The 13,383-nt window shown below is 39.4% G+C and overlaps 1 protein-coding gene across 4 annotated transcripts in view; it reads right to left on the bottom strand.

Moving 5' to 3' along the window:
* Positions 1–5,630: 5,630 nt before the first annotated feature.
* quo (quattro) overlaps positions 5,631–13,383 on the bottom strand; it is a 34,449-nt gene continuing 26,696 nt past the window's right edge. For 2 of the 4 annotated variants that reach the window (XM_053636163.1, XM_053636165.1), the window contains 13 exons: positions 13,187–13,325; positions 12,922–13,044; positions 12,427–12,621; positions 11,287–12,299; positions 10,606–10,855; positions 10,364–10,453; positions 9,361–9,591; positions 8,631–8,801; positions 8,281–8,458; positions 7,362–7,478; positions 6,947–7,210; positions 6,617–6,831; positions 5,631–6,516 (listed from right to left, as the gene is read on the bottom strand). In XM_053636163.1, coding sequence (XP_053492138.1) covers positions 6,475–6,516; positions 6,617–6,831; positions 6,947–7,210; positions 7,362–7,478; positions 8,281–8,458; positions 8,631–8,801; positions 9,361–9,591; positions 10,364–10,453; positions 10,606–10,855; positions 11,287–12,299; positions 12,427–12,621; positions 12,922–13,044; positions 13,187–13,325 — 3,028 coding nt within the window. In that variant the 3' untranslated portion in view covers positions 5,631–6,474. The remainder of the gene's footprint in view (positions 6,517–6,616; positions 6,832–6,946; positions 7,211–7,361; positions 7,479–8,280; positions 8,459–8,630; positions 8,802–9,360; positions 9,592–10,363; positions 10,454–10,605; positions 10,856–11,286; positions 12,300–12,426; positions 12,622–12,921; positions 13,045–13,186; positions 13,326–13,383) is intronic. The other 2 variants (XM_053636164.1, XM_053636166.1) reach the window with 2 other exon arrangements.

Here is a 13,383-nt window from a genome sequence, read left to right as displayed (position 1 = left end):
GAGCCTTAGCCCGTGTTCCCAGGTCACGTATCCCAGCAAACTGTCCTACCAGTAGACAGTTCGTTCCGAAGAGGTGCCATCAGGAACTCATCATCTGGGCCCACACAACACTAGCGACGGGTCATCCGGGGGCCCGTCGCACTTACTACCTGTTAGCAGAGAAGTATTGGTGGCCCCATATGCCCAGAGAGGTACAGCGCATTGTATCCTCATGCTCTACGTGCGCTCAGTCCAAAGTTCCACGCGCTCTACCTGCCGGGAGGTTGGTACCGCTACCCACGCCTGACCGCCCGTGGTCCCACCTGGCCCTGGACTTCATGACGGACCTACCCGAGTCACAAGGGAATACTGTGATACTAGTAATCGTTGATCGGTTCTCGAAGTCCCTGCGCCTTATTCCACTAGAGGCCATTCCCTCTGCCTCCACCACAGCCGAACTCCTATTCCAACATGTTTCGATACTTCAGCATCCCAGAGGAGATCGTTAGTGATAGGGTCCCCAATTCACATCACGCGTCTGGGCCAGTTTTATGGAGAAGCTGGGGGTCACCGTTAACCTCACGTTGGGGTACCACCCCTGGGCTAACGGCCAGGCAGAACGGGCTAACCAGGAGGTCATGTGGTTCCTCTGAACCTTCTGTGCCACCAATCCTGCAGACTGGAGCCACTTCTTGCCATGGGGGGAATATGCGCAGAATTCGCTGTGGCATTCTGCCACCCAGTTAATCCCATTTCAGTGTGTCTTGGGCTACCAGCCACCATTATTCCCCTGGAATGCCTCCCCCACTGACTCACTTGCAGTAGATGAGTGGTTCCGCTGGAGGGAGCAGGTTTGGGAACGCGCCCACCAACGGCTAGTGCAGGCCTCCCGCATCGCCAAACGAAAGGCAGACTGGTGCCGGAGAGATCATCCCAATTATCAACCAGGGGAGAGTGTGGCTGTCCACCAGAGATTTAAAGTCACACCTCCCGAGCAAGAAACTCCAGCCTAAGTACATTGGCCCCTTCCGAGTCATGAAGCAAATCAATGAGGTGACGTACCACTTGGAGATATCGAAGCACAGTCGCATCGCCCCGTCGTTCCATGTTCCATGCTGTCCTGCCCGTCCGCGCTTGTCTCCAGCAGGTATCGTTACAGATATAGACATAGAAAATTGTTGAAAGATGCACTGGGTTTAGATGAATCACGGCCATGACATGGTAAAAATCTACCAACATGTAAGTTTGGTGTGTTTAGCAAATATAAGTGTAAATGACCACTGGTAGATAGATGTAAGCTTTAACTTTCTAGTCTGACCTACCCCCCCCCCCAACCCCCACCACAACCCTACTCGCCCACCCCACACTTGACACACTCTCTAGTGTTATTCAAAGTCTGGGAATTTTAGGCATGTTTGTTCTGGTTTATTGACATTTAACATTCTTCTCTGTGGATGAGAAATGATTCAACAATATTGGGGTTCTCAAAGTGCAAAATGTTTACTCTACTCCCTTTCCCGATATTTAACTGTGATTGCCCTTACCCTGCCCCCTCCCCCTCCCCCCTTTACACACATCAGAATGAAACTTAATAAAAGAATACAGCAATACAAGAATTTGTTTCTACACTTGTTTCTACATTACACCTGTGCTCACTTCTCTGCACTTACTCGTTAAGTCCTGTGTTGATTTAAAATTTTTGCTTTTTGTTTTTAAAGACTTCCATGGACTTGTTCCTCAGTATTTGTGATGATCTCACCCCATACACTGCTGCAAAATCCCTTCGATCTTCCAGTCAATTACTACTCTCCGTTACTCATTCATGTTTTAAGGCTAAAGGTGACCGGGCTTTCTCGGTGGCTGCTCCTAGTCTTTAGAATAGTCTTCCTCTCCACATTAGATTGTCCCCTGTTGTTTAAATCCTCTTTGAAGACCTATTTAATGATAGTCTTTATTGATCACATACATGTGCACAGTGAAATTCTTTTCTTCGCATACCCCAGCATGTTAGGAAGTTGGGGTCAGAGTGCAGGGTCAGCCATGATACAGTGACCCTGGATCAGAGAGGGTTAAGGGCCTTGCTCAAGGGCCCAACAGTAGCAGCTTAGCAGTGCTGGTGCTTGAACCCCCGACCTTCTGATCAGTAACCCAAGCCTTAACCACCAAGCCACCACTGAATTTGTATTCTTTGTTTTGATTGAGGGTGTAAATTTTTCATCTGTCCTTTTTTGGTTTTTGTCTAGTCTTTTAATTTGTTTTAATTCTGTTTTCTATTTCTTGTACAGCACTTTGGTTTCAACATCTGTTTTAAATGTGCTTTATAAATCAATAAACTAATATTATGTTATGTTTGCTATATATTTTTATTCATATCCAAGGTCGTTTCATTGTAAATATAACATTAAGATATGGAAACATGTCACAGTGTGCTTCTGTTCAGTGTGGTTTTTTTAGGTATATAATGCAGGTTATTGGAAGGAGGTGTGGAGCACTTTAGGAAAGTTTTACTTGTATAATGAACATGCAATCTGTTTCATTTCACTGATTTCAAGTGCCACTTCCAAGTGTAATAAACCTTACATTCAATTAAAACTATACCCTCTGACATTGTCATTATCATATTAAGGAACTGTCAGTGTGAAATAGACACAAGTGCATCAAACATAATCTAACCATAACTATACAGTGTCTAACTTGGCTATGTCAAATCTCTGAATCAGCTCTGTTTGCTTTAGTCCCTACAATATGTGTATAGTTGCATGCAGGCTACATGCTAATTTTGCACATTAGTTACATTACATGGGTAGAGTGCAAGCAGACTTTTTGTCATGCTAAATACAGGCCTTCTGTTTCTCTTGATGCCTTTTCTTTTCTAGTTTGTAAATTGGCTATAGCATTGTCTGTAGAAACCACTATTACCAAAGCACCTTCTGAAACATGTTTAATCAGTGCATTTTTGCAACCACAGCACACTTCCTAGTGTGTTGATGTCCAGCAACTGCTGTGCATTATAGATAGAGAACTTATTTTCAGTAAATTTGACTACAGGCCAGTTGTATTGGAGGCTACATGCATGCAGCACGCCATATTAGAGTCTTAGTGCTCATATTTCAACAGGTTCACTTTTAGACGTATAGCAAAGATGGTTGAATTAGCACACACATTTAAAAAGAGTGAGACAATACATTTATAGGTACAGCTAGTCTGAAGGGAATGATAACTGGAAATTCTTATGAATGTGGGATTGGCACTTAAAAATATCCCTCTGTATGTATATAAAGTAAAGTAATATATAAAGTAAATCACACACACATTTCAACAGAATAAATAAATAAAATTTATTTTAAAAGGCTGTTATTGTCTTTGCTGCTGTAGTGGACCACTGCAGTAGATATGATGGGTGTGGAATATGTTGGTAGACTTGTTTAGAAAATGTTATACATGACATTTCATACTGATCCTTCTGCAAGAAGATAAAAAGAAGAAGAAGAATTTTGCAGTGAAATGTGTACATTTGAAACTAACATTTGCACTGCAGTTTGGTCCCGTCCAACAAGAAACTGTCTGATTGGCCTGCTTTCTCATGTGTCCTAGACAAGTTTTAATTTGATCTCTCTATATAGGTGTCCTGAGATGTTGCTTGTACAGAATGTGAGTTTAATTGTATGTTTTGGAAAAATGTGTGGAGCCTTTATTATCAACATTTATATGGTGATAACTCCTGTTACTGTAAACAGGGATACAAAAAAATTCCTGTTATACAGGGATTGGTTTTGAAAATACCTGCTTTACCGTACCTTGTTACTACGTGAATTGTAAGTCTAATTGTGCTTATAGAGAAGATGATGTGGTTATTAGAGCCACATTCCCTGCCCGATTTGAGCCGTGCATGTGCGGTGCAAATTGGGCAGGGGGTGCGGATCAGGTAGCTGTGGAACTTGTGATATCATCAGAAATTGCCTGAAAAACTTTACTGTTGAATTCTGGTATAATTGCTCGTTTGGTGGAGTATTTTTAAATTAAAAATTTTTTTAAAAAACACGTTTGACAATATAGGATGGTCAAACACTTTGTTAGCTATAGACCCCTGAGTAAGACACGACACTCTGATATCAGCTGTGCCTCATAGATGCAGAAACAAAATGAGTCTATAGTGATTCTTAAGAGCACAGCTAGAATTTATTTTCTAAAATGTTGCATTGTGTTGTTGGGTGTCAGAATCAGAAAAGTGTTCATGAACATCTCTGTTTTTACTGCATACTGTAGAATCAGACACCTTTCCAAGCCAAAAGAAGACAGTTGTGGTTACAGGCAATTACGAAGGATAATTGGTTTGAGGAGCTCATTAAAAGACTTTGCAGTCCCCATTTCATCTGGTTTAACTAGTTAACTGATATTAGTGATATCAGAACTTGGCATGCAAACAAAGAATTAAACAGACATGAATTACTAGTTATCTGCCTAATTTATAGTGTTTTTACAAACTTGAGTAGCTCACATAAAATCATAAAATCTGCTGCGACTATGGTCCTCGATATTATGATCATGAAACATTTATGTCTTGCATGTGTCCACAAACAACAAAGTTGTACTCATCAAGAGACATATATGCCTTCAATTTCTCTCTATAAATGTCTCCTTGTGCAAAGTTGCATTTACCAAAACTTTAAGCAAGGCATCATCCCAGTCCATATAATTGAAGGAACAATGAATAGAGCCCTTAACCAGGAGATTCTTGAGAAGAATCTGCTGCCATCCACCAGGATGATGAAGATGAGACGTGGGTGGACATTCCAGCAGGACACCGATCCAAAGCATACAGCAAAGGACACTCTCAATTGCTTTCACAGAAAAAAAATCAAGGCGTTAGAATGGCCCAGTCAATCACCTGACTTGAATCCAATTGAACAAGATTTAAAGAAAACATGTTCAGAAGAATGGGCTAAAATCACACCTGAATACTGTGGCCCATTAATTTCTTCATACAGGAAGCGTCTTGAAGCTGTCATTACAAACAAAGGCTTCTCCACTAAGTATTAAATAAATTTCAGCTAACGTGTTCAATACTGTTTTTTTCCCTGTGCCATTCCACTTTATTACAAATAACTTTATTTATGGACTTTAATGTTGTGAATTCTTTATATTGAGTTAGTACTGATATCTGGTGAAAATTTCATGTGAATAGCCTCATTGGAAATATATTTACTGAAAAAAACGTTGATGCATCCAATACTTATTTCCTCCACTGTATAAGTTTACCTCACATTTCATGTGTCATGTGTTCTGCATGGAAATCAGTAATTACTCCATGAGTTATGCTGATATGATTAACAAGTCAAGAGTATGTGTAAATACTGTATACGCACATCCTCACAGACAAGAAGAATTAGATTAATCACATTCTGTGTAGAAACATGTATATGTACTATTTATGCACAAAACTAAGCATGGTACAGTATGCATGGTGGATAAATGAGGCCCCAGGGCCAACCTTACACTGTTCACCATTGTTCTCTGATAATTAATAAAACATTTCATACTGGAAGGAGCAAATCACACTTTTCAAGTTGTGCTTTTTTGTGTTTTTTCTTTTTGCAACAACATTAATATGTGAACCATTGTGATAGTTATGTATTCTGAATTTGTGAAACAGGGATAACTGATCTTATCTGCCAACCAGATGCAAATGCATGATTATACACATGGATTCACCTGTAGTGTTGGAGCTTTAACATATGTAAAGGTATGAACCACTTTAGATACCAGAACTTTTGCTTTTCACCATTTCTCTCTGAATATATTAGAATATAATTGTTTTTGGCTTGGTCTACACGTTATAAACCATCAAGAAGTCAGTTTGGGTTTGCTTGTTAAACTCTCAACTTTGCTTCATAACCTGCTTTTGATATTTTCAGTAAAATGTGTACCTTTACTGCTGGAATCATGTCAAGAATGGAAACAAAAGTTCATCTTTCTTACAGTTCCAATAGAGTGTGACCCTCCAGGTTGTAAGTGATGATTTTTAATTTTGGTTTGCATTCAGACATATACAGTGCCTTTGCCAAGTACATCTACAAAAATTTTAAGTATTTTTTACTCCCTTTTGCAATACTGCATATACACATTTAACAGGAAACAGGAAATCATCAATCAGCTCATACAGAAAAGGAAAAACAAAATGCATACAGTAACCACAACAACTGTCACATTGGATAAGCTAACAATTTGGATAACAAATAGAGTACAAAATTATGTATTGCAAACAAGTGAGCAGAAACTGCTAGTTTCTAAAAAAAAAAAAATTAAACAATAATAAATAGTATGTTGTTCAGCTTTGCAATCACACTCTCCAGGATAAAACTATCTGTGGTGACTGAGAGCATCCTCCTGTAATTTTGAGAGAACAAGCACCAGCAGGTACTTTTACAAAGTTTACAAGTTGATTCGGTAGTTCTACGTGGTCCATAATGCTCCATGGTTAAAATAACATTCTATTCAAACTTCAGTTGATTTTCCCATGTGACTATTCCCTTGAACCTGCATTGTGAAGGGAAAAAAACTGAATAATTTCCATGTACAATAAATATAGACTCTAGAACATATAGAATATAGTTTGTTTTTTTAAACAAAAACTCACCTTGAGTGGTTGGTCCCTCTTTTGGTTTTGTGGTTTAGAAGGTTTGTCTTTGTTTTGCTGGTGGTCCTCTATTTTGTGGGGGCATGCTTTCCCCAGACCAGTGTCAGACACCTCTAAGGAGTGCACCTCATGTTCTCCTGCAATCACCGACTGGAAACTGTAGCCAGAACTGCTGAAGCCACTTACACTCTCGCCTGAAGATTCTGAACTGTCCACTGGAACAGATTTATAAAAATTACCTACATTTGTTCAGTGTACAGGTGTTCTGACACAAGTAAGATTGCTTTTATGCCTTTTAGGATAAATCATGATGATTTATTAATGCCTTACCAAGCTGATTTTGCCTGACGTTTTCTTGGTCTAAGTCATGCTCTCCTGGACTAGAGAATCTTCCAGGGTCAGACACAGAAACAATTCTTCTACTAAGGCCAATGTGGTAACCAACAGGTGAGACAGATCCTCTCCCCGAGGAAGAGGATGAAGATGAGTGGCTGCAAGACGACACATAGCTGGTTGAACCAGTAGAATTCGGCCTCTGGACAGGAAATCCTTGTTCGGCGTCTGGTATCCCAGAGAAAACAGGTGCTTTACAGTCTGAGAACATTAAATAAATCCAGAAACAGAAATACCACCACAATATGTTATTTGGATTTGTTAACATAGTGTGTACTGTAAGTAGTCCTTCAACTTATCATCCATTATGTCAATATTATTGTTAATATATAAGGGATATGCTGCTTTTCACCTCGTCCTGTTAGAGCACAGTTAATGGCACGGTCACAGATGGCAGCTTCACTGGGCTTAATGTCCATAAAAGGCTTGCATCCAATTCCCATGAAGACTCTCTCTTGCATACGAATCTCTGAGCAAAGCATCCCATGAAACATCCATTAAGTAGCTATACAGTAAGTTATGTTTATATGCAAATGTATCTAAATAGGAAATATCCTCACATTTTTTGTTGAAAATGGAGCAACTCATTTTCCAAGAGATAATGCTCCTTTTAACATTTTGTACTGCTGAAACTTCTGAGTTTCTGGGATATCCTACCTTTAAAATTCAATAATAGCATAAAATAGCTAAGTGTTGGAGATGTACTTTTGTTGTGCCCATTTCTGCCAAATGTATATTATTATGCCTGTTATGGTCTATGAGAGGCAAAGACAGTTTTTTTTTTATTCCTTCATAGTAACCGCTTTTTCTTGGTCAGGGTCAGATCCAGACTCTATCCCGTAAACACCAGGCACAAGGAAGGAAAATACGCTAAATGGGACACCAGTCCACTGCAGGGCCCAATGAACACACACATTCACACACTCAGCTAAACCTAAAGCAATTCAGAGTAGCCAGCCCACATTCTGGCATGTTTTTAGGAGGTCGGAGGAAACCAGAGACCCCAGAGGATACTCACATGGATGAAGAGAGGATATCAGAAACTCCACACAGGCAGTAACCTGAGTTCAGGATTAAACCAGGGACCCTAGAGCTATAAGGTGACAATGCTACCCACTGTTTTTTTTTAAATATCAAATAACAAAATATACTTACATTGCTCCAACTGGTTATATCCTAATGTAAACCAAATGCTACTCTATTCTAATGCACTATTAGTGAGACACAGGGACAAATTATTAGTCAAAATTAGAAAAACCTTGTCTACTGACCCCTGTTGTGTATAGCCTGCTCCCACAAAATCCTCTCCAGGTCTTTGGTCCAGTCTTCCTTCACTTCATAACTTCTTGCCTGTAGTGTGTATGTGTCTTGTGACTTCCTCCTTCGAAACCAGATTTCAAAGCACAGCCCACTATCACCACAGTTATGTGTCATCCCAATGTCAGAAGTCTACAACAGGAAGCGGATACAGAAAAAAATAAGTCGATATATAGAGAAAATTAGTGAAAAGGTCATGTAGTTGCATTTGGATAGATATTTGTATCTTGCTTCAGTGTATGACAAACGTTGAGTGATATTTAAAAAAATCTACATAGGGATGTAATGTATATAGGGTGATTACCTTGAATGACTGTTTGTAGATATATATGTCATTCCCAACCTCTGTCTTCTTGGTCTTGCTAAAAAGGATAAGATCTTGGAAAAGGAAAATATGTCTGTAATATTTCTTCTTCCTAAAGGAAACCAGGAACTCGTCTTGGCGAATCAGCTGCCCTTGTTCCTTAAGATTCACCTGCACATATATTCAGGGTAGTACAGAACATTTTCAACTCTGTCTTAGTAGTAATAAAAATATCCTTTAACACCTAACACACAGCAAAAAGTCCATCATAGTACAGCAAACACAACACCATACAAAAACCAGATGTATTATTAATGCATCTTGTGTTGTCATATGTTTACTGTATAGAGTAAAATTAATGTTATGGAAAAGGGTGTACTTTTAGAAGACTTATTTATTCAGAGCAGCTTAGACCACAACATTCTTACTCGAGATCAATCAGAAGTGACGTGCTGTACTGCAACTTGATTTTTTAAATTATTACGAAATAATCAACCACCAATCCCATAATAGCATTTTTGTTCCAAATTCCAAATATTAATAAGTAAATATTATATCTCAAGGTTTCATTATTTCCCACAATTTTACCACATCATACTTTAAAAGAGGAACATTCTTTAAAAAGTAGAAAGTCGCAGCACAAATTTATCTGTAACGCAGTGCCAACTTCTAATCCATTTTAATTTGACCCCCTAAAGATGAACTATTCTTTCCCCTCCACCACACTCACATCACATTCCTGGATGTCATCCATAGCAAGGAGGTTGTTGCCATGACGAAGCTGGAACTGGATGACCTCTAATGCAGCTTGTAACTCGGCTCGCTCAGGAGCTTTCTGTGACGTTGCGTCACACTCCTGGATCATGTCTTGCAGAAGCAGACTGTATTTACTGATGCGCTGCACTGGCTTTAGCAGGTATGACGACAGGTCCATTTTATCTCCAAGCAGCTGCTGTTTCTGCTGCAGAAGTAAAAAGTGTGTATAACACAGTGTGTATGGATTTACTAAGGAACAACTGTGGAAATCAACAAATTAAGGCATTTCTTCTACTTAGACATTATGTTGATGGCTTATTCTTAGATATAACTTATCAAGCACAGAAAACCATTCAAGATCATATTTTATGCTATTCCTATTTTATCAAGGACATGTTTCCAAATACAGATGTGGCAAATTAAGGAAAAAACAAGATAACATTTTACTAAGGTGTTAGGCTATCATTAGTTGCCATAAGAGGTCCGATGTACCATGTCAGAGATTCTACAAGTTTCTGGAACAGTGCTGGAGGTATGAACAGTATCCTTGCAAAAGATGTTTCCACCCTTGGAGTTTTAATGAAGGTCGGAAATAGCGTAGTCGAATACGCCACTCAAAAATCTCACATACGTGTTTGGGTCTAGATCTGGTGATTGTAAAGGCCATAGCATAATATTTACACTGTTTACATTAGACTATTTTCCTTGTGTTCTGTGGATTGAGTATTATCATCCTGGAAGAGACCATGCCCATCAGAATAGAAATTTTCATCATAATATAAATGTGGTCATTCAGAAAAACTTTATATATTAAATTTTTATATTTATATTGATTTGGAGTGGCACTTCCCTCTAAGGGGACAAGCGGATGCAAACTAGATGAGCAAAATGCTCCTACAATATAAGAGAGCCACCAGTTTTTCCATGTGTCTTTTATGTGTATCATTTCCTTGTTAGAGCACCTTCGTACCTCTTACCTTAAAGAACTCTTTGCCATGGTTGACCAGCAGGTGGTCTGAGCGAGGTTTATTTTTGCTGTAGAGAGCATAGAGACCAAAACTCTCTTTCTGGATTTGGGAAAGATGTGGGTAAGTCTCACAGTGCAGAGAGACAGACACAAATAACATAATGATGGCTTGGGAGGACACCACTGTGAACGCTGAAAGTAATATTTAGGACTCTGTGTTTTAAGTGGATCATATGCAAAGAACTTACTTACATGTCGTAGAAAACATCGTCCTACACGAAAAGGGTGTCTTAAGCAAAGTTCTAGCTCTTTGAGAAAGTGGTGTTGATGGAACTCTCTGAGTTTTTCCAGGTTTCCAAAGATGCTTCCTCTTTGTCCCCTCAGATCTTGTGGTACATCTTGGCGCTCAAGTTCTGGGAAGTAGTGCTCCATAACATAGCCCAGTGCTTTCACATATTCTCTTTCTGTCTGTAACAACTCTTCCATGATGTGCTGCAATTTACTGCCCAGCCAACACAGCAACATGAAGAGTCAAACATTTTCACAATTTAAAGTCATTCACTGCATTATTTTTTGGGGTCAGAGTTATATTAAAAGTAATGGTTTTAAAGTGACTGGTACTCTATAGCAGTATTATTCTAGTCATGGAGTACCTCTGCTGTGTCATGTTGTTATGATGTCTCAAATACCCAAACTTGTAAAAACAAGCCCCAATTCCCATAATGTGCGGCCATTTGAAACATGCTCTACATTTAATCAACAACATATGTTTGCTAATGAACAATATAAAGATGCATACCGTACTTGACATCATCACTTATAATAAATGAGAACAGAGCAGATTGTATATTGAAAACAAATGGGAGCTTGCTTCAAGTGTGTGCAGATGTTGCTCTTGTACATTGGGCAGGATTTTTTCTCTTGATTACTCACAGTAAATTACTGCTGTTTTCCAGTTCTGAGGAAGCATTGCAGTCTGAGGTATCCTTTAGCCCGTCTGGAGTTGTAGTGTCTCTAGAGGAGTAGCCTGAATTTCTATCATCCAGGTGGATCCTGCTGCTTTTCTCCTCTTTCATCCAGCCCTGTCTCGGGCTGGACACACTAGAACAGAAGCTCTCTTGCCGAGATATTTGAGAATCCTGGTCATCCAGAGTGACAATTGGCTTATCTTCACTATCCATTTGGATCCATTCAGGTTTCATATTGGAAAAGTCTGAGCAGAAGCTGCCTTGATGACATGCAACACATTCTCTGTCAGCTAGCAACATATTGGGTTTGCTGGTAGATGTTTTTTGACACACAGATAATGGAGGCCCAGTTAACATAGGATCAAAGCTTCTTATGCAAGAGCCCTCACTATGGGATCGGCCTAACGCTAGAGTCTTCTCACCCCTGCCAACAAGGTCAACGTTCCTGAGATCAGTCTCACTATGGTGTTCACGTCGAAACTTTACTAATTTCGCAGTTACGATGCTTGCTAATGCTGAATCTTTGTGTATATTTACGGATTTACCCCTAGCATGACTCTCTTGAATCTGTGTCTGTCTATGAGCTTCACTCTGCTGAGATTGGGCCTTAACATTACCCGAGGATAAGCTAGTTAGGCAGGAAGTAGGAGTTTGCAAAGAGAGTTCCTCATTCTTCAACATCATTTCATCCCTCTGTACAAATGTTCGTAGCTTTTGCTTTCTATCAAACTCTAGCAGCTTCTCCTCCAGCGTCTTCTTGACCTCCTGGCATGCCAAACAAGCCTCACTCCACACTCGGATCACATCGTGATGTTTCTCAGTCATAGCGTTATTCTTCTCCTCCTCAAAGCGCTCAAATGAAAAAGCTTTAAATCTCTCTTGAAAATATTTAAGCTTGCTTATGTTGGCTGTCTCTGGGTAGCAGCCCATCTCTATGTGTTCCAGATAATGACTGCATTCTTTGGTAAGAGTAAAGGCCTGGCAAATAAAGATGAATTTGAGTTTATTTCATAAACTTGTGTTTCTTTATGGCTTTATAATTCAGCATAGAGCAAATGAATAAATCACCTCTTAGGGTGTTAAGTAATCATAGGTTTGTGCTAACCTGCTCACAGAAATTACACAGACGTATAAATGCCTCCAGGTCAGATTTATGCTGTTCAGCTTGCAACACAAAAGCTGCCACGTTGGTTTTGAATGTTGTCATGTGAATATGGAAAATATCCGTCTCAGGATAACATGTTCCCTGGATCTTTCTCTCCACATCTTTCATCAATGACATTGCTTTCTCTTTTCTCTCCTTTGAAAAATGAGGGAAAAAGCATTTTCTTAGATACAGGCAAAATGCCAAACCAAATAAATTTCCACTTAAATCTAATCTAATACCATAAAGTCATTTTTCAAAATTTGAACAGACAGTTCATTTTTCTTGCAGAAAACATTCATTTAGAGCCATAATTCACATTAAATGATACATTCAGTTAGAAAATTTAACGCTTAGTAATCCTGTGTATGCCAAGCCCCTACATGGTTTATGTTACCTTCAGTGTGTGCATTTGCATTCATGTATAAAGGAATATTTAGATCCTTTTTATTCTACCTTTGCCTGAGTGAGGACAGCACAAATGTCTGCATGTCTTTGCTCCAGTATCTCCCTGGTTTCTTCTGCTGGGTCAAGGTCCCTCTGCCATCTCCTAGCCTCCTCTTCACACCACTCTCTGCTCTGTGAATTATATTATTTCTAGTTGAGAAAACAGATTCGTCCTTTGTCCACATTGTTTGAGGTAGGTAACCTAAAGAAAATGTACAGCGCCTACATCATATGTTACATAAGAGAATTAAGCTCTACAGTGTTGTTGTCTCACTGTGTTAAATTGTTCCTCTGTTTCCCTCAGTAGGAGCACATGATCTAGATGCTGCAGTGATTGGTTGGACCTCATAACCAGAGTGTGGACTCCTTCTTCCACCTTGTTATACAGACACATTACAGCCTTCATTGAGTCCCTGTAAAAGAGAGAGAAAGCGAGACAGATATATATATATATATAGAGAGAGAGAGAGA

This window comes from Ictalurus furcatus, chromosome 11 (assembly GCF_023375685.1).
Source record: "Ictalurus furcatus strain D&B chromosome 11, Billie_1.0, whole genome shotgun sequence".
NCBI lineage: Eukaryota > Metazoa > Chordata > Actinopteri > Siluriformes > Ictaluridae > Ictalurus > Ictalurus furcatus.
The sequence above is the reverse complement of the archived record's forward strand: the minus strand, read 5'-3'. Positions and strand labels throughout refer to the sequence as shown.